The sequence below is a fragment of the Bos indicus x Bos taurus genome, chromosome 28, assembly GCF_003369695.1.
Source record: "Bos indicus x Bos taurus breed Angus x Brahman F1 hybrid chromosome 28, Bos_hybrid_MaternalHap_v2.0, whole genome shotgun sequence".
NCBI classification, from domain to species: domain Eukaryota; kingdom Metazoa; phylum Chordata; class Mammalia; order Artiodactyla; family Bovidae; genus Bos; species Bos indicus x Bos taurus.
The window spans coordinates 33,642,047-33,662,043 of NC_040103.1; the positions used below are offsets into that span (position 1 = coordinate 33,642,047).

The 19,997-nt window shown below is 49.8% G+C and overlaps 1 protein-coding gene across 2 annotated transcripts in view; it reads right to left on the reverse strand.

Moving 5' to 3' along the window:
* Positions 1–1,309: 1,309 nt before the first annotated feature.
* Positions 1,310–19,997, reverse strand: part of POLR3A (RNA polymerase III subunit A) — a 46,925-nt gene continuing 28,237 nt past the window's right edge. Inside the window, exons 18-32 of one of the 2 annotated variants that reach the window (XM_027531145.1) lie at positions 19,262–19,380; positions 17,491–17,628; positions 15,489–15,659; positions 14,465–14,578; positions 13,495–13,530; positions 10,063–10,149; positions 9,893–9,975; positions 8,552–8,722; positions 7,375–7,468; positions 7,089–7,181; positions 6,272–6,436; positions 5,611–5,775; positions 5,272–5,403; positions 3,914–4,046; positions 1,431–2,138 (exon numbers count right to left, since the gene is read on the reverse strand). In XM_027531145.1, coding sequence (XP_027386946.1) covers positions 1,990–2,138; positions 3,914–4,046; positions 5,272–5,403; positions 5,611–5,775; positions 6,272–6,436; positions 7,089–7,181; positions 7,375–7,468; positions 8,552–8,722; positions 9,893–9,975; positions 10,063–10,149; positions 13,495–13,530; positions 14,465–14,578; positions 15,489–15,659; positions 17,491–17,628; positions 19,262–19,380 — 1,850 coding nt within the window. In that variant the 3' untranslated portion in view covers positions 1,431–1,989. Of the gene's footprint in view, positions 2,139–3,913; positions 4,047–5,271; positions 5,404–5,610; positions 5,776–6,271; positions 6,437–7,088; positions 7,182–7,374; positions 7,469–8,551; positions 8,723–9,892; positions 9,976–10,062; positions 10,150–13,494; positions 13,531–14,464; positions 14,579–15,488; positions 15,660–17,490; positions 17,629–19,261; positions 19,381–19,997 lie in introns of both variants that reach the window. The other variant, XM_027531146.1, reaches the window with a different exon arrangement.

A 19,997-nucleotide genomic window follows, 5' to 3' on the forward strand; every position in this document is an offset into this window, starting at 1 on the left:
TTGTGTCTCCTGCACTGACAGGCAGATTCTTTACCACTGTGCCACCTGAGAAGCCCAGACTCACTTTGGTAGAATTGAAACCTGAGCATTGACAAAAAATAACTCAGGTCAAGAATTCCTAACTTATGTCAGTATGGGGAAAAAAAGCCCTCGTTCCAAACACGCACCCGAGAACCTAGGGCTTTGCAGAGTACCTTAGCAGCATTAACTCAGAAGGTGGGAAATCAACTAGGGAATGACCAAAGAATGTACTTCTATAAAATACTGCTTGAATTCTTTGGGCCTCCCCTTCTTCTTTTACCACACCCTCTTTAATCATCCAAACCATCTTCTCACTCAAAACCAGATGCTCATCTCTTCGGTCTGCACTGTTGTGTCTTCCAGTAGCTTAACAGCGAGATGCACCAGCTATCGTTTCAGAGGTTGATCTTCTTCCCAAGAGCAGGGAGCCAGAAACAGGGTCACAGCTCCACTTTTCATATCATCTCACTTCTGACCAAGCAGTCTAGGTTTTCCAAGGCCCCCCAGGGAGGGAAGGAAAAGCCAGAGTGAGAAGCTTGGCTCCGGGCAGGGAAGGGAAGGACAGGCTCCAGGGAACATTCTTGGAGGAGAGCTGTGGCCACCAGTTCTTTCCCTGTGGCTCCAGCCCCATCCCAAGGAGCAAATTCGGCACAAAGAACCACCGTCTCTGTGAGCAAACCCCTGTGCTCTCTAGGAGACCAGCTGCGTACGTTTCTTTCTGGTGTTTCACAAAACCCCCTGTAAGCCTTGAAAACCCTACCAGCGATGGAAGGCGCGGTCACTAGCAGAGGCCCAAGCAGGCAGCAGAACACGGGCTTCCTGGGACGCCCTGCCGGGTCCTTTCTACCGCCTCACGTGTGTTATCATCACAGACGTCCTCTGAGAAACCCGCTGCAGCCACCTGGGGGACGTCAACTCCAGCGGGCGCCCACCCCCGTGCGGGCCCCACCCTTCCTGTCTGGGTGGCCGCTTCACCCCTGAGAGCCGCGCCTGCCTGCGCCCAGAGGGCCCTCTCACGCCAGGCCCCGGGGCACTCGCGAGGCCTCCGGCTCCGCAGCTGCCTGTGTGCTCCCCGGCTGCGGGAGGCGAGCACACGTGTGGATTCCTCAGGAGGAGTGCGGATGCCCCCAGGCAGGGCAGGGGCCTGCCCCACTCCTCATCTCCATGTACACCGGGAGTCCCCACCTTAGCCAGCTCTAAACTCTGGAGAGGCTTCTACAGGCCACAAAGAATGAGTTTGACTCATGTGCCCCCATGGGCATCGGAAATATACACAAAGAGGGTGCCATGGGAGTCTGCAAAAGGTGTTTCAGAGCAGCTTGGCCTCATGACAGTTTCAACACAGTTTCACATCCTAGATAGCCCCATTTGCTTAACTAGTTTTTCCAAGGATGCTTCAAAGCTGGCTCTCTTGGTTTCCACAGCTTCTTGGTTTCAAAAGGAAAACTAAAATAACAATAAAAACTCCAAATTCTTCAGTGAACAAATAAATACTACGAACAATATTTACATTAGTATGTCACATTGGGAGATTCCAGCATGACCAGGGAACGGAAGAACTGAGAACGTGCCCTGGCTTTGGGGCTTAGCACTGGCTCCTGGTCAGGCTGGGACTCCTGTGAGCGAATGGAGGGACAGGGGAGGTGGAAATGAGCAGAGATGCTTGGCTGGGGCCTCCTTACAAGTCCAGGGAGGTGGAGTAGGCAGGAGGTGCAGAGCTGTCCCCAGATTAAGCAGGTTTCAAACCGACAGAAAAATCCCGGTTTACCCCACCAAGCACTGTGCTATGGCTGGGGTCATGGGATGAGCAGCTCCCAGCACTCAGGGAACCTTCTCCAACAGCCAGCATGGTAGGGGCAGCAGGGCCTCGGTCCTGGGGAGCACAAAGCTCAGGAGTTGGCTGCTGGCCTCCAGCCCTTTTCCAGGTGACAAGGAGCCAAGGTCAGGAACAGCCCCCTCTTCCTTGGACTAGGTGACAAGGGGGATGTGGAATTCGTTTGTGTCGAAGATGAGGGGCCTCCTGGGAGGGCTGGGGTCCCTGTTGGCCTTGTGGAGCAGCTTGAAGAGTCCAGTTCCAATGTTCATGGGGATCCCCATGATGATGCATTCAGACACCCCTGAAACCAACCAGAAAGGAGGTGAGAGAGCGTCTCTACACTTGGGGAAGTCTTCAAACAGGACAGAAAGACTACTGACTTGGAGTCCCAGCCCCCATGTGTTGGACCTGGGCTGCCCACTTTACTCCTCTTCTATGGATGCTGAAGGCATGGCCTGGTGCTCCTGGGCAGGCGGGGGGAGTTCCTGCATCTGGTTGAAGGGAAGTGCTTGCTCACAGCCCCGCTGCTGCCTCAGCAGCCTTTCTGCCCAAGCTAAAGGCATCATGTGGCCTCACCTTTGAGCACTAAACTCAAACAGCAAGGATACACTGAATGATGCTCAGGAAACCCCAAGTTTGCCACCCAGCATGTCCTTAGCTTAGGGCCCAGGGAACAAGCAAATGGGATCGCAGTGAGCAGATGCCAATCCCCATGGAAACAGCAGCACAGATTTGTTCTGTGCCCAGGGGTCAGGGGTGGGCCAGGGGTTAACACCACCCCAACCTCGGAGTCCACAGCTTGAATCAGAAACACTGAGAAGGCAGGGTCCCTCATGGGAGTGACAGGAGTCAGGCGACAGTGTAGATCCTTTCTCCAAGCTCCCTTTCAGCTTTCTAAGATCTAAATGTTGGGCTCTGCATGAGGCTTCTGGTTCTATAGTAAGCAAGTGTATATCTGCTGTGTTCTGGGCTTTGTGCTATCAGGGGCCAGAGAGGCAATCAAACTAAAACCCAACATAGAGTGAGGGCTGACACTAAGTTACAACATGCAGAGGACCAGGGGACTTTAAAGCTGGGGCAGGGCAACCACGCCAGGCCCCTAAAGGTGGAGCGGGGTGCTGGGTCTCAGGCCTGCAAGCAGGCTTGCTCTCACTTTTGGCTGGGCCTTGCCCTTCTCCTGCCCCCATCTCTGCCTGCTTTTCTTTCCTTTCACCCTTCGTTATAGTAAAGAACTGCCTAATTTCTCTTTCCCTCTATTTGCAACCTGTCACCCTAATCTTAGAAGCAAAAAGTAGGCACACACTGCCTGGTCCCATTCGCCCATCACCTCGGGTGCTGAGTCCACACAAGGAGGTGAGAAGGGAAACGGCCACTAGGAAGCGGAGCTCTGGCGGCAGTGCTTGGGGCCAGGCGCGGCGTCACTGTCTGAACCCCAAACTCCCACCTCAGGCCACAGGGTCTTGCTGTGGCACGAGAAAGGCTGGAGTAAAGTGGGCACTCTGGGGCGCGGGGAGCAGAGCTTGGCTGTGACAGCCACCCCTCTCCCCTAGGCCCGCCAGACCAGCTCTGTGTGGGGAGGGCAGGCCAGCGCAGGGCGAGACTCTGATAACGAGTTAGTGCCCTTGGTCTTCTCCCTGTGAAAGGGCTGATATCCATGCCTCAGCAACGTGCTGAGATGGCACACAAGGCACCCAGCGGAAGCGTGCCAGCTGCCTCGTTCAGGGAGTTGGGACAGCGGGAGCGCCTGGGGCAGGACCAGAGTGGCTGACTCTCATTCTGAAGGCTAGAAAATTCCTACCTGCCCAGGGGTGACCTCTCCTCTGTCCTGACTGAGCAGGGTTCTAAAGGATGTGGGGGACGCAGGCTGCCGCAATCAGGCTTTGGAGATAAAAGATCGGTTAGCTCTAATTCTGTGAGCTGCGACTTGACTCTTAAAACAAGGCAAAGCTCTCCCTGCTCAGTTTCTCTTGAGAAGCCCTGGCCATGGTCTAAACTGTAAAAAACAAAACAAAACAAAAAAAACCAACAAAACCCCACAAAGGCCTCTGGTGAGGCTGCTGCAAGCACCAAACCTACCACACACAGAGTCCTTCTGCCCAAAGTAGGCAGCGTCAAAGAGGTGGTCGGCCGTCTTCTCAAACGAGGCCAGCATCAGCACGCTCTCCTTCATCTTGGCCAGGCCAAACCTGGTGATGCCCAGGACTTCACCCTGTGCCAAGGGAGAGAGCCAGAGTGGGGACTCCTGCCAGGTCGAGAATGCAGCCCCTGCCCCCCTCAACAGAAGAAGCAAAAAGCAGCCAGGCTGCTGTTCAAGTCACAATCCAGGTTTGCGAAGGACCCTAACGACCATCTGTCCCACCCGTGTCCCTCTGGGGTCACTGGCGCTGACAGCACAGATCCTGGCACTCACGGCCAGGGGCCACTGGAACAAAGAACCGAGAACTGGGAAGTAAAGAGTGGATATGTGTGTATGTGTAACCAATTCACTCTGCTGCACAACAGAAACTAACACAACGCCGTAAAGCAACTACACACCAATGAAAACGAACCGAACAAAAGCTGAAAAGTGGGGGATTTTCTGCTGGTCCAGTGATTACGACCCTGCACTCTCACTGCTGAGGGTCTGGGTTCAAATCCTGGTCGGGGAACTAAACTGCACCCCTCCCCACTAAAAGAAAAAAAAATAACTTTTGAAGATGTTTCTTATGACTCAAAGAAATAAAAACCCAAATAATTTAAAAACCTCAAAGTAGGGAAACAAGTATATTTAGGTACTTTCATTCAAAGGAATACTGAACCATCATTAAAAAAGTATCTTTATAAAACTACATAGCAATGTGGAAAACACTTATAATGTTCAATAAAAATGACATGCTCATTTTTACTGTTTACCTGTAGTAATCTAATGTATGCGTATAGAACAAAAATGGAAAGGAAGACTTTAAAATGACTGTCTTTACTACGGGGTGGTAGGAAATGGGTCACTTCTCCCACCCAGCTTCTGAATTTGCTGCAGTACAAGTGTGTCTGTGGAGGCATCATGCCTTATGGCATGATGAGAGAGGAAAGATTTTTGGTACAAGAGACAAAAACAAAAACCAACCAACCAACCAAACTCAGTCCCCAGTCAGATTTTCACCTAGAAATGGCTATAGGAGTATGAGAAATGGGTTCGGCAGGACATAAACCTCAGTCTGTCATGGAATCCTTAGGCTTCTGGCAATGGCTAATTTTCTTTTAGGATAGAAACCATGCCCTGCCTCCTGCCATGTGGTTGCAATTTTCACACGGGAATTTTACCAGCACGCCCAGCTGGACCACTGTACTCTGGTTCTGGGGTAATGGTGGTCATCACAGCCAGGCACTGTATATGTCCTCCAAGCCTGGTGCTCCTGAGACTGGGTTTGCGATAGCAGCCACGAGGCCCCACGCACCTTGTAGGTCATGAGGTCGGAGAGCAGCATGACGTGCCGCCGGTCGATGCTCATGCCGTGGTTGACCATCGTATACTGGATCTCGTTGATGATAGTTGTCCGGGCAGCTTCGATGCCCAGGGTTTTCTCCACCTGCGGAGGGCAGAGATGAATGGAGGCAGCCACGTCCAGGGCTCCCCAGCTTCCCCTCACATCCTCCTCTGCCCTGCAGGTTCCCAGCACCCTGTGTCCCTCCACAGAGATGGAGTGTGGGGTAGTCTTCGGTGCAGACCCAGAGTGAACGGCAGGGTCAGAGGAACGTGCTGGGCCGACTGCAGGAGCCCCGGCTGCGAGCGGTACCTCGTACGTGTTGTTGGAGGTGGTCCGGGTGCCCTTCACGCCGTGGGTGGCCATGACGGCCCGCAGGTTATCCCCCTCCACCAGGAGCTTGTACTTCTCCTTCCCGCTCTGCTCATCAATGTGGATGACAGCTCGGGACACCTCCGGGATGCCCTGCACCACCACCTGGACACAGAGACACAGAGGGCTCCAGACCCCGCAGTGCGAATGGCCCCGCCCACCTAGCAGCCTGGGAAACCAGTGGCTGCGAGAACTGGGGGTGTCACAGCCTGTGTTTGTGGTCTTGATCACCCCATCTCGGAGGTGACTGTCAGGAATGCGCCAAAGCGGGGAGTGCCTGTGTGCTGCCTGAGCCGCTGCGGGGTGGGGAGGTGGGAAAGCAGAAGCGCAGGGGGTCGTGCCCTCCTCCACCACCAGTTTTAGGAGAGAAGAGAAAAGCTGAACAGGCAGAATGGTGAGGCAGGGCAAAGAAGGCAACCTGAGCCTGCCTGACTCCTCAGGGATGTGGCAAAGAAACGAAGGAACCGGGCGCCACCCGCAGTCTCGGCAGCCCTTCCGCGCCCCGATGCCTGGCTCTGCAGCTTAGAGACAAACGTGCTCCCTCCTGTCATGCATCTTCAGGCGTGAGGCCTGACAGCTGGGGAGGCGACCTGAGACTCACCTTGGGGAGATCCTCTTTCAGGAACTGCAGCACGTAGTACATGGAGCTCTTGCTGTTCTCTCGGGGGGTGACGCACACCACTGCCTCGCCGTGCACGGCCACGTCGCCGGGCTTCACGCGCAGCTTGGACATGCAGATGGAGTACCTCACTGTCTCAGCGTTCACCTGTGAGGGGTCACATGCCCAGGTTACTGGCGGGATTTGGAGGCTGCAGTTTCTGTGTTTCTTGGCCTTTCAGCATCCTGCCCCTCTAAGGAGCCTTTTTAATTATCCCCGCCCCCCCAGTCTCTCTCCGCATAATGTCTTTTTTGGTACTGTGATATTTTAATACCAGAGATATATGTATATGTATGTACTGTATATACTGTATATACACCTCTGCTTATTCACTAAAAAAGTAGATCCACCCGCCCCTCCTAAATCCATTTTGCCACCGTTACCCGTTTATAAATGCCAGTAAGAAGCCAGGTCAACCCACGTATCCTGAGCCAGCCATTGCTGTGCTGGGGGCCCACAGGTGGGTAAGACACAGCTGGCACTATGGTCCTTCCAACTGCTGGCATGCTGTGGCACAGCAAATGGGCACTGTGGTCTGCATACTACCTCCACTAATGTCCTGTGTGTCTCTAGGTGGTCACATCTGTGCCGGGGTTGGGGTAGACAGAACGTGAAGGCACAACAGATCCAGAGGACAGACGCCGAGTGGAAGCCTCTTTGGGGCTTCCCGTGCTACGCACAGCTCTTGCCCTAGTTCATCACACCTGTCCTGGGACTGAAAGGGGATGACTTCCTTCACGCATTTAATTACGGGACTCACTTCCAGCCTCAGAAGTCTGATCCGTTCTAGGGAGAGCTTGACGAGAATGAAGCAATCATCAGGAAGAAACACTTCTTCGATATACTCTGAAATCTGTGGTGTCAAAAGATCAGAACATCCGTCAGTCACTTCCCTGTCCCTCGGAGCATACGAGGCTCCCTCTCGTCTTTAAGGACACAGAGCAGCGTGGACACACGGATTGGTAAACCCACTACAGGAGGTTCTCACACGTCCTGGCAACGCTGCTGGGTTAGTTTTCTTATTATCGAGAGGGATTTCTTCTTACCTCTCCCAAGAGGGTTTTCTCAATTCTGCCTTTCACCAGACGAGCATAATCTGCATCGTCATCCTTGTCCAGCTGTGCTGTGATGATGGGAGTGCTGTGGGGAGGAGGGCACAGGATCACGAGGCTGCTTGAAGACCACGCTGCGTTACGTCCGGGTGAGTTTGGAACCCTAACAGCAACTGCAGTTTACTGTCCTGCGCGTTCACTGGAGTCAGGCGCAGTCCTGAGGGCTGCACACACCCGTGCTCATGAGGCAAGCCACTCCATCAGTGAGCGAGTGGCTTTCAGAACAGTCTTCCTGGCCAAGCACACCTACCTTTTCCTCTTTGGTCCTAATACGTAGTTACTTCAGTTCTGTTCCCTGAGTAAACTGACCCTTTGTATACGATGGGTTTGTATACTACGGCATGTGCAGTGACAAAATCATGTCACTTATAGCTTACCCCGCTCCAATCCCACAACCTCCCCTCCAGGACACCTCTGGCTGCTCCAACTACTAGCTCGTAGCTTCCAGCCTTGCCATTCTGGATGGCATCCCCTGAACGCACACTCCTGGGTGATCTGACTGACCTAGAGGCGGGCAGAGCTCCTGCCACCCTGGACATGGACAGGCGCTGTTCCAGAACCGAGTGCAGCGTTCTCTCCTTTAACGCTGTACTGTCATTTTGCTACATTCCGATCATAGGTAGGACATGATTTTGTCACTGAATGCGCTATAAAATATTTCTCTTTCCTAGTTTCAGGTCACCTACAAATTCTATCATGAAACCACCAGGGGGTGGGATTTGGGCTGGGGGAGTGTTGTCACAGAATACGGCCCCAAAATTGAGTCGCAGACACATCAGGACTAGTGAAGCTGGGAATAACATCATCAAAAGGATGAAGTCTACAATGACACATGGTTCCAATTTTTCCAGGCATTGTTTTAGGTTTCTCTCTTACATGTGACTTGTGGCCACAAGAACCATTGCTTCGGCTTTGACCCTCTCCAGTTTGGACGTTCTGTCTTGGGTGTTTTTTAAGAGCCACAATATGATTAACACTAGCACGTGTCACTCCAGAGTCTGAGATACTGTCCACTAGCATTTATCAGACACCCACTCGTGACAAGGGACACGTTGTTTCTCCTGGACGTGACAGACGAGTGTGAGAACAAGAGGGAAAGGGATGAGGGCACCTGATGGCCTTGGAGGCGTTGATGATCTCTTTGATGCGGGGCACGCCTAGGGTGATGTTCATGGAGGCCACGCCCGCAAAGTGGAAAGTCTTCAGGGTCATCTGGGTGCCCGGCTCACCAATGCTCTGGGCACAGAGCGCGCCCACTGCGGAACCTGGCTCCATCTGTGCCCTGAAAAGACAAAACGGGATGAAATGTACAGCCTAGGGGCTACAGTTAATGACGATGCAATATCTTTGTACGGCGGCAGATGGTAACCAGATGTATCGTGGTGACCTTTTTGCAATATACAGAAATACTGAATTGCTGTGTTTGCGCCTGAAACTTGCATAATGTTGTAGGTCAACTATCTGTCGTTTGTTTAGTTGGCCAAGTTGTGTCCGACTCTTTGTGACCCCATGGACTGCAGCACACCAGGCTCCTCTTTCCATGGAATTTTCCCAACCAAGAATACTGGAATGGGTGGCCATTTCCTTCTCTAGGGGATCTTCTTGACCCAGGGATTAAACCCGAGTCTCCTGCTTGGCAGGAGGATTCTTTACGACTAAGCCACCTGGGAAGCCCCTACTCCATTAATACAATTAAACAAAAGAGATGCAACTATCTTATATAAAACCCATTTAAATATACCCATTTTATATACTTTTACATATAGGTCACCTATACCTCAATTAAAAGACAAAACCAGGGAATTCCCTGGCCCTCCAGTGATTAGGACTTTGTCCTTTCACTGCCAGGGACCAGGTTCAACTCCCAGAGACTAAGATCCTGCAAGCCTTGTGCCACGGCCAAAAAAAAAAAGAGACAAAACTAAAACCCTCAAACTGCTGGGGAGGTGTCTGATTATCTTTCAACAGAAAAAATACATATGCCGTCAGGGTCAGGAAGGAATTGGCAAGGACCCAGGTTGGGCCTGTGACAGAGGAAGAACCGGACACAGATCAGTTACAGGTACAGAGGAGGGGGAGCACTTCTCAGAGGGGCCCAATGACGACAGGGAACCGCGTGGCTACTTGTGGTCAGCGTGGGTGACCGGACAAGACCTACGGGCTCCGCTCACACATGGTACCGCAGGTGGACAAGCAGCCAGCCCTGGCCAAATATGTTGGTAGCTTCCCTATGAAAAAGACGACGCTCGGAAATTTGTTTGCACTTCTTCCCACATGTTGGAGCACTCAGCCTGCCTACCCACTGGAGCCCCTAGAGAGGAGGTGACAGAACCTGCTCGAGGCTGGCAGCTGGTAAGTGATGTGGGCACAGGATTCTGCTTCCTGGGGAAACAGGAAAGATGCCAGAGACCCACTGGACTGCCCGGCAACCTGAGACAATTAGCGCCCTCACCTCATGTACTTGTCCCTACACGTCTCCAGAAACTTCTCTATCTGGGTGGGGGTGATCCGGTCCAACTGGTACAGCACACGGGGCTAGAGGAACAAAAGCCGAGTTCAGGGCCGGGGCCGGCAGCGTGGGAAACCCTCTGCATCTCCTGACCCCCGGGGGAGGGCCACTACCTCTGTCGTGCCGTTGTCGTTGATGCCGTATTTATCTCTGGTCTTCTTGATCTTCTCAGAAACCTCCTTGATAAACTTTTTTATCTCCTGAAAGATTACACAACAAACATCAGATATATATTTCTCAGTGATTTGCACGACCTGATTCATTTTTTAGTAAACTTTAGTCACGTGATGAAGCCTTCCTACTTTAGTGGTGGCTAAACAAGACACTAGAAGGGATATAACATGGATACAGGCTCTATTACAAAATGTTCTTCTAAGGAACACACCACGTTCCCCATACCCTGGACACGTTCATCCGTTGCAGTGTTTCTCAGGTCTTTTCACTCTGATGATGTTTCCTGTGAATCTGCAGTGCTAACCCAGCACGTGAAGGTTGACACAGGATGACCCTTTCCACCTGCCGCCATCTTCCCTGCTCTCCTGGACACCTCGCTGCCCACATTCATGCAGCTCAGAGTAAGTACTGCTGCACCACTTGTACTTCTAAGCCTTTAGACTCATACATTTTTGAGGGTTTCTTCTGAAGCTGTTCTGCTCAACATAAATACTACAGAGCTTGGCTTTGTAGACGCTGTGCACATTTCAAGCACATGCCTTCAGCCTGCCTTCATTTCAAAGGAAACACGCCCAGGCCCCAGCTCTATCTCTGACCCTCACCTCTGCCTTGCTCGCCTGTCTCATGCTCCCTTCCCACACACAGTCAGAACTTTGTAAGGCCTCCAGGAAATCACCCTCAAAGCTGCAAATGAAACATCAGCCTATCTGTTGCTCCCGCTGTATTTTAAGAATAGGGCTCTAAGCCCTGGGATGATGACAAAACGGAGCAAGAAAGAAGGTGAAGAGACTTTACATTGTATGGAAGATCCACAGGGCACAGCTAGAAATGACAGGCCTAAGTTTTCTGGTAACTACTCTAAGGGGAAGACCCATATGCGTTATACTTTGGTATGTGTCTGTGAAAGAGCCTTGTGGTTGCTCCTAGAACCAGCATCAGCCAGGCTCTCCTTTTGAGGAGTTTTCACAGAGGGTGTGGTGTTTAATGGGCCACACACATCCATGTCCTGCTGCCAGCACACACCACGTACTGTGGGACTGACTCCTAGAGCACTTCAGGTGAGCTGAGGACACATGGAATCTAGCAGCTGCATCCTTCAAAGAAAGCACATCCGCTGCTCTGGTTTGATCCAGGGGTGTTTCTGACAGTAAGGGAAAGGGTGGATAGACTATGCTTCCTCTCAGCGACCCTCAGGGAAATATGATTTCTCTCAATGATTTTGGACAAATTGGGGGTTGGGGGGCACTCTGGCCAAGTGCAGGCATCCAGCTGCTTTGTGCGGCTGGCTGAGGTCGGATCCACACATCTGGACAAATCCCCAGGCAGGTCCGAGGGTGGACAACTGTTTTGATGGCTGCAAAGCCTCACCAGGTCTTGTTTCTCAGTTGAGGATAACTGTACCAGAAGACCAGCACGCCTGCCCAGTGTCGACTCAATCTATATCACAGCTGAAAATATCTAAAGTTTTGTCTGAAAGAAATGTTTCAAAGGGCAGACTGGACCAGAAGCCCACTTTTGCAAAAATAAAATTCAATAAGGCACTTACAGAAAGCTTGAGACTTAACTAGCCGGGTATTGTTCTAACATTGCAAAAATAAATCTCTCTAGCCTCCCATAGACTACTGAGCAATTTCTAGTTACTATCTTTACTGAAAGCAAAAAACTAAAACTTTTGGGGTCCACAGGGTCTGTGACCACAAACTCTTCTTAGTCACTTGCTGTCTAGCATGGTGCGCTCTCCCTGTGGGAAGGCAGGACTCTGGCTCCATCACTCTAGAGCAGAGGCCATTTGGGCTGACTAAGGTCAGGGCTTGGCTAAGGTAACAGGCCCCTCTACAAAGTCAAATGTTTCTGCCCAGTCTACACTCAGGGGAGGGGTTTTCTGCAAAGTTGTCTCGGCCCACTGGACACTTCAGAATGGCTCCCAGGAGCCCAGGTGATTGAGGGGCTATAAGGGTGGACTCCGTCACACCTGGGCTGTCCCCTGTTCATGAACACAAGGCTTCCCATGACTCTACTTGTTGGTCAACTCCCCTCACTGACAAAGAGTGGAAGGTTACCATGCCACTCAGCCATCATTCTGTGCAGAAAGACTTTTATTTAAGAAAGAACTTAAACTAATTTAAAAGAACTTGAAAATTCTCAAGAGACTCTTTTTAACGAGAGACTCTACAGGCTTACTTGTTAATTACAGGTTTGAGGCCACGTTTTTCAGATACAGTTAGTTGTTACAAATCAGAGGTAGAACTCAGAGCTGGAGACGGTGGTGGGACAATCTCCCCTGGGGAGGCTCTGCCTTCCAGTGGGATCCTCATCAGCAATAAAACCTGCGGCCACCTAGTGTCTCCTCTGAATCATTCAGTATTAAGAGCTTCCTTCAATGGGTGACTTCCTCCCTGAGCCTACTTTCTAGCTGTGGTCGTGTCCTTTAAGGCGAGCCTCTGAAAGCCCTCCTGACCCAGATGTTGCCATTTGCCTGCTAGGTGTTCAAGGCTGCCCCACTTGTTGGCACCGGGAAACCGGGGCCAGAACCCAAGGCCAAGCTGATCCAGGGGGTTTTCATCTGTCGAGGCAGTCCATACATACGAGCAGTCAAGAGCACACACCTCACACCATCCCCCAGTTTGGGTGCTGCAAAGGACAGCTTTCAGCTGCCACCCATGTGGACATGCTTCTGGCAGCGGCTTTGCTAAAAGGAATGAGTTCCCTCACCTAAGAGTTATGGCAGATATTCTGGAAGTTAGGTTAAAAGGAAAAAAGCTCCCTTTTTGGAAGGGGAAACTGAGACAAGCTACTAAGAGCTCAGCAGGATCAACCCATGCATACCAAGGGAACTCAGAACACGGCAACTGGCAGGCTGTTAATCACACGGCTGCCCAGCAGCTAACGCTCACACTCAGCCCGCAGCGTGTGTGTGGGCCTGGCTGTCGGCTTCTGGCAGGGCTAGGGCTCAGCGCCACCCGCGAGTTCTCTCTGCCTCCCCAGCTCTGACATCACAGCCAGACAGCGTTTTCTCGGCTCAGGTGAATCTGTTCTGGTTGGTGAATTTTGGAATCCCTCGGCAAACCTGAGCTCAGACTGAGTGACTGGAGGGTGAGGACGTGTTCCGCCACCTCTGCGGCCCTGCATCTGTGGGGCGTGTGACAGATGGGGGCGGGACGGATGAACAAGTGCTCACCGAACCCACAAGTGCTGCTGGTCAGGGGACCACTGTCAAACCATAAGACAAGAAAGGGCCTGAGCCAAGTGACGAAGGGGAAGCCCTGCCGGCCGGACTGGGACAGCGCCCTGCAGAGCCTGGGGCTGGCAGACCGCTGGGTGCAGCACAGCTTCGCCCCCTGCTCGGCAGCCACAGCGCGGAAGCACGTTACCTCGTTGTATCTCTCATAGCCTGTCTCAGTTAAGGTCTTCGAGGAGAAACAGAAACACAAATAAGTGAATACAGTCATGGAGAAAAACCAAATCACACCTCTCATTTGTTACTTAAAAAAAAAAAAAATTGTGAAGTAACAAAAACAAAATGAAGGCACTCAGCTTAGCCAGGCTCTTAATTTTAAATGTATTAAAATCCGGAAGAGTCTCTTTTTCACCTTTTGTATCTTACCACGTCAAAGAGTGAAGAGCTTTTAACTAAAATATCCTTATGTAAGTGTTTTACTGTTTTCATTTTTTATATACTTCAAGGGATATATTTTGTGCTATATTTGAATCACAATCAGTATACGCAGGGAACCATGTATTCCTGTATTCCTTTGCTTTTGATCATAAACATGATTATCAACAGAAAGGAGGAGGTCTGTGAAATAAAAACAAACTAAAAACAAGACGATGTCAAGGTAACAGGTCCCTGGAAGAAAAAGGAAGGATGACTGTACATTTCTAACCCATCTTGTGGCAAGAAAAAAAGCCATTTAAAATAATGATGGTATTAAACACTACTGCATCATTTATTGTCTAAAACACAATAAATGGCATTAAAACAATGCTCTTACTATTACAAATTACTGGGTTTCAAAACCACGGAGGGAGGAGTTGGCCTACAGGACGAGAGACTGGGTGGCAGGGGGTGATAGGGACAGGGTTTAAAAAAAAATCAGCTCTCGTAACCAGAGCACTTGCCTTCTACCAGAGAAACACTTGTGCAAAAGACAATCTAAAAAAGACATGAGACAAATCCTTTATGCCGACTGCTGAGATTCTCCTGCCTGCGCCGCTCTTAAACCTTCTAATGAGAAACACTCTTACGTAAACACCCCCAGCTTATACACGTCACTGTCGGCACCTGCAGAATGATTCCTTGGTGACGGCCAAGGCGGGTGCGCAACCCCCCGCAGAGCTCACCTGCAGGAAGCTGTCCTGGCAGCAGAGAAACTCGTTCTTCTTCATGATGGACTCGGCGCTCAGGAGCAGCTCGTTCTTACTGAGAGCAGGCTCGCTCCGGCACGGGAAGACTGCCTGAGTATCAAAAGAAAACAGTGTGATTTGGAGGCGGGCAGGGGGCAGTATTCAGTGAAGGAGTTTATAAGAGACAAAACAACCTCCCCCAGAGTGAGCTTTCAGCAGCCTGTGATGTTTTTGTCTTTCAAAACACATTGTAGACTCTACCTTTAACACGAAGGTGAGAACAGCATAAACTGATACTCCCCCTTACGTAACAGCTTCTGGGCTATTCAGTGGGTATTGTGTCATTCCTTCCCAACTTCACCCCGCCCTGGATCTGCACTAAAACCATAAACTGCTGTTATAAAAAAAATAATTCAAGTGTGAAAATACTTGCCCACCCCCAAGCTCATGGGTTTTCCCTCAAAGTTTTAATGGCTATACTGCACCCTAACGTGGACAGACCATTCCATGTTTGACCTGTCCTCCACAGATGGCCTGCATCTGCTATAAACAATGCTGGAAGAACATTCTTGGCACATTTAGATCATTTCTGTAGGGCAAATTCCTATAAGCGAAATTTAAGTATCGCTCAAGGGCACCCAGATTTAAATTCCAGATCAACACTGTCCAGCTACCTCTCAAAAAGCTTGCTCTAAATTATATCCCGTAACACCATGTGAAACAGGCCTGCTTCTCCACACCCTTGACTTTTACACGGTCTCTACCGCACTTTACTAGATACTGACAAGAAGACAAAGCCCTCTTCCGCTGACACTGGTTTACTACCAATAACTAGACTTGGAAATTGAGAAACTCTCTTTCCTTAATACCTGGGGAAAGTTATGCAAAGTGAATACAAAAGACAAACACCATCGCAGTGGTTGGGTAGATACGACAGCGTTGACTGTGTGCTATGCCAAAGGCACATCCATTCTAAGGAAATGTCCTTGAAAACGCTCACAGATATAATGCTTAATCTTACTTTGATGTTGTCCAGAACCCTTTTAAACTCTAAGGGCTCATCTTTTCCTTCCATGGCTGCAGGATCTAAGCCGTCTCCCCCGTAAATGAACTGGATGATATCACCCGTAGAGCTGCGGACTGTGAGGTCATACTGTGAACAAAGATCTTCCAGGGACTTGACGAGCCTTCTCTGAAGGGAGAGAAGGAGAGGAGATAAAAGTTCAGGTGCTTTGAGAGCGCTAGTCACATGTACGAAGGTTGATATCTGCAACTGAGCTTCAAGGCTACCAGTGCTTTTAATCACATAAAAACGTTGTATTAGAAATCCCTTAAAGAGTCCCTGGCCTCAAGAATGGCCCCACAAGTGCCTCACTAGCCTGTGCAATGGGATTTAGAATATGCTCCACGCTCCAGTGTGTTTTAGAATACAAGCAATTTAAACCCCACCACCCCCGAAGGACTCTGCAAACACTGTTTTCCTAGGCTGCTTTACCTTCCCTCTCTGTCTCTCTAAGGTTTAAACTAATGCAATTGCTTTGCATTTCTAAACACAACTTAATCCGGGACCCCTGTGGACTTCAATATGAATTACAGAGGATCCGGTGCAGGCCCTCTTCTGGGACCGATGGGTAAGAAGAGAGAACAGGACTAGTGTTGTTTGAAGCAGCAGGCAGCAGCCATTTCTCAAACCTGCTTAGGGAGAACCTTCCACCAGCAGAACCCTCCAGCCAGCGGGGTGAAGGGGTTCAATGAGTTAAAGGGAAAGATATCTTCCTCCAGGCAACTTCACAACAAAAATCCCTCATGCCAGAAGTAATTTGTTCCAGGTTAACAAGCCACTCTGGGAAAGTCATACTCTTGACTCCAGAAAGGTAAAGGACAAAAAATAAAGTCAAAAGACATTCGGGCAAGAGTGTTAAAAGCATTTCACAGTCTGCTAGGTTTCTGACAAAAGCACACTCTGAAGCTAAAGGGCGATTTCCCATTAAAAGATCATTAAAAGGGAAGCACTATCAGTAATGCCACACAGGGGACAGACGAGAGGTTATGGAAATTGGTGGGTACTGACTCGAGTCCATTTTGCTCTCATCAACCTTGTGTATCCTGGCTTACTCATTCACTCATTGCTCATCTTTGGTTATCAGGCCTGGTTCCCCTGCTTGCCAAGGGCTGTGCTTCTCAGTCCATGGTGGGGAGAAAAGGGACACAAAACCACAGCAGTTCATGGCCTAGCAACTTGGAGTGTTAACCTCAGCATGTATTGTAAGCAGATAAAATCATCAAAAAACCAAACCAAAACCAAAACCAAACACAAGACAAAAAACAAAACGTAGATTATGGAGTACAAGGTAGAAATGAGAATTAGAGACGGAGAGAGATCTTTCGCTTGTGGTCTTATGGAAGCACAAAGTAGGATGTGTTCTCACCCCTCTGCTGTCTAGGATGTACCCCTGTGGCAGTCTCAGAAACACAGGCATAAAAAGCATGTAGCTCAGCCCTGTCCCCCAAGACTGCTCTCCTGCAACTACACACACAGCGGAGAACGAGTCCGCCCTCCAAGTGCCCAAGCCCTCCTGTGGGCCGTGGAACAGGTTCTCTGAGTCCCTTAGAGTGACATTAATGATAGATTACATAAACCGCTGCAGTGAGCACAGCCCTCTCAGTGTGTAATCAGGAGGTGGGTGTTGTCCCCTATCTCTGTGTATTAGCAAGTAGTGGCTCAGTGAGATGACGTGCCGGGGGATTTCTGGTCCATGTTCTCCTCCAGCAGAGCTTTGGTACATGTGGTTCCAGCCTGGTCTGCACCATTCAAAGGAGACACTGATTTTGAACTTCTTTTTTTGAACATCTTACTTTTTTGTGTTGTTTATTTTTACGGCATCTACATCTCTCAGTTTTTCCTTTTAAATGCCAAGACTTAATACATCAGAAGTCAGGTAGAAAAGAAGCGAACACTCAGCAGTCAAGATCTGCAGACCTGTCCGGCTTCACTGCTAATGGCCTACGTTTCTTCAGGTTACCTGCATATATCCTGTTTCAGCTGTCTTCACGGCTGTGTCGACCAGACCTTCCCGGCCAGCCATCGTGTGGAAGAAAAACTCGGTTGGTGTCAAACCAGAATAAAAGCTATTAGCCACAAAGCCTTTGGCAGCTGGGAGCTGAAGAGAGGTAGGAAAAAAAAAAAAAGAAAAATCTAACAAATAAAAGTTTAAGGTCCCCAATTCCAAGACCCATTCAAATCAGAAAACACCTCACCTTTAGACCATAAATACCTGGCCAATGCACTCCCATGTTTTATGCCCTTTCCTAAAGAAATAATTTAGTTCAAATTATCCTTACCAGAGAAAAGGAGAGTGAGTTCCCAGCCAGGGCTGGTGCTCGTGCCAGTGGCAGCCAGGTGGCTCAGGACAGGGACACCGAAGCTTGGGCTGCTACTCCTAGAGTTGGCAGGCAGTCATGGATCTCAGTTTAGAGGGCACCCTGGCCTTCTCCCAGGAAACGACTGTTTTTAAGATACCTGCCGGCAGGCTGGACCTGTCCACCTCCAAAACATAGATGTGTGCTGCTACAGTTTATGGGGATTCATTTTTGGGCTGTTGGAAATATCCTAAAATTGAGATTATGTGTGTTCACAACTCGGTGAACACACTAAGCTGCTGAACTCTACACTTTAAATGGGTGAATATTAAGATAAAGAAAAAAAAAACTGTAAAAAAACAAAAAAACCCACATATAAAAAACACCCTATGAAATGCCCAATGGCCTTTGATCTGGACAGGTTCGTGTTCCTTGGAGGACAACTCAGATGAACAGGCTAAAATTCTTTTGCCCCATTTCACTTAAGGGGCAGCTGGCATACTCAAAAGCACTTCTAGGCAAGTACCATCTTCCCCAAAGTCTGGCACTAGATGTCCTTGGCATCTTTCTAAATTGGTCAGGCTTTGACTCTGAGCCATATAAGCACAGTCAGCCATATAAGCACTCCAGTGACTTGCTGGCTGCCTGACCTCTAGTAAATTCTGATCTTGGACGGAGAGCCCAAGTTGTTCCTGGGGCCACCGGATACGGACAGCGTCTGTCAATTTCAGTACAGCAGGCCCCTCTCCCCAGGAGGGGCTGGCCATAAGTCCTGTAGCTCCTCAGGCCAGGAGCAGCTGGGCCATCTGTGTTTTAGTGTGAATAACAGTTGACTCCATCCAGAATTACTAAGTGACCAAATCAGCTCTAAGTTCCTCAACTGTTCGTTTAATGGCTATCTACCCCAGAATCTCAGAAAACCCCAGTACAGGCCTGTCTGTCTCACTCTGCTGACAGTAGTGCCCAGACCACGAGGCCCAACGGAACTCAGAAGTCATTTACAGGCAGTTTAGGAATTCCAGAGAGAACCTGGAATTTCCTGGTTGTTTCACTGTGGTTCACGTGTTCACTGTTTAAAACCTTTTTACTTTTATGGAAGTGTTCCCTAAAATAAGCGTACAGATTGAACGCACACAAATGGTAACAACACAAGCAGATTACTTAAGGTGAAGTTCGATGGGAAACGGACATCCTCCTCCTTAGAAGAGAAAATACACAAAAGGGCACGGGTCCAAGTCTTTCAGCTCCGAGTTTCATGAGGCTCCTTCTACAGGACTCAGTCAAGTTTGGGCTGCAGAGGGAATAACTCTGAGTGGTCCCCACCCTCTATGCCAGCTTCAGGAGTCACCTAATTGGCAGCCCCAGAGCTTCGGTCATTCTTTCGTGCTGCTGAAGGTTGTCCTTCAAAGTTGTATTTGATCCACTCCTGCTTACCTTTGAGTGTTTTTCAAAGTGAGGCAGGGACCTGTTTTCAAAGCCATCTGGCACTCGCGAGCCACTGATAGCTTGCTGTCCCACACAGGCAATCATCTGTGATATGTTAATGAAGGAACCTGGGGAAGCAGGTCAGAAATGGAACATTCATTTACCAGAATCACAGTAACTGAAGTACAAGCAGATCTGTTGGTAAAACAGGAATACAACACGGCACAGCCCCCATCCTCCACAAGTTCATACTCTAGGGACGGTGAAGGACAGAACCAGAACAGCAAGGACAGAGCTGTCAGTAACACAAGGAAGGCCAGGCAGGGCTAGAGCTCAGGGGCGAGCGAGCACTCTGGGGCTGGAGGAGAGACTTCCCAGGGGAGTATTTGAGAAGGCAGCATTAACCAGCTGGACTCTTAGATATTATGACTTCCACATAGAGGACATGGGGGAGGAGTTCCAAAATGGGTCAGAGAGTGGGAAGCAGAGACACAGGACAGGAGTGTGGGGTATGCACCAGGAGCAGGGAGGAGACTATGGGGTGAAGGACAGCAAGGCTCAAGAGACTGGACTTTATTCTGTCAGAAATTTGTGAAAACAGGAAGTTTGGAAAGCTCAGGGTTCTGAATTTCAGTGCAGTATCATGAAACCTAACACTTTCAGGTCCTGGCTAACTATAAAATTTAAGGGTATTTAATTATCATCAAACATATGATTTTAAAAATCCCTGGCTCTTCTTTCTTTC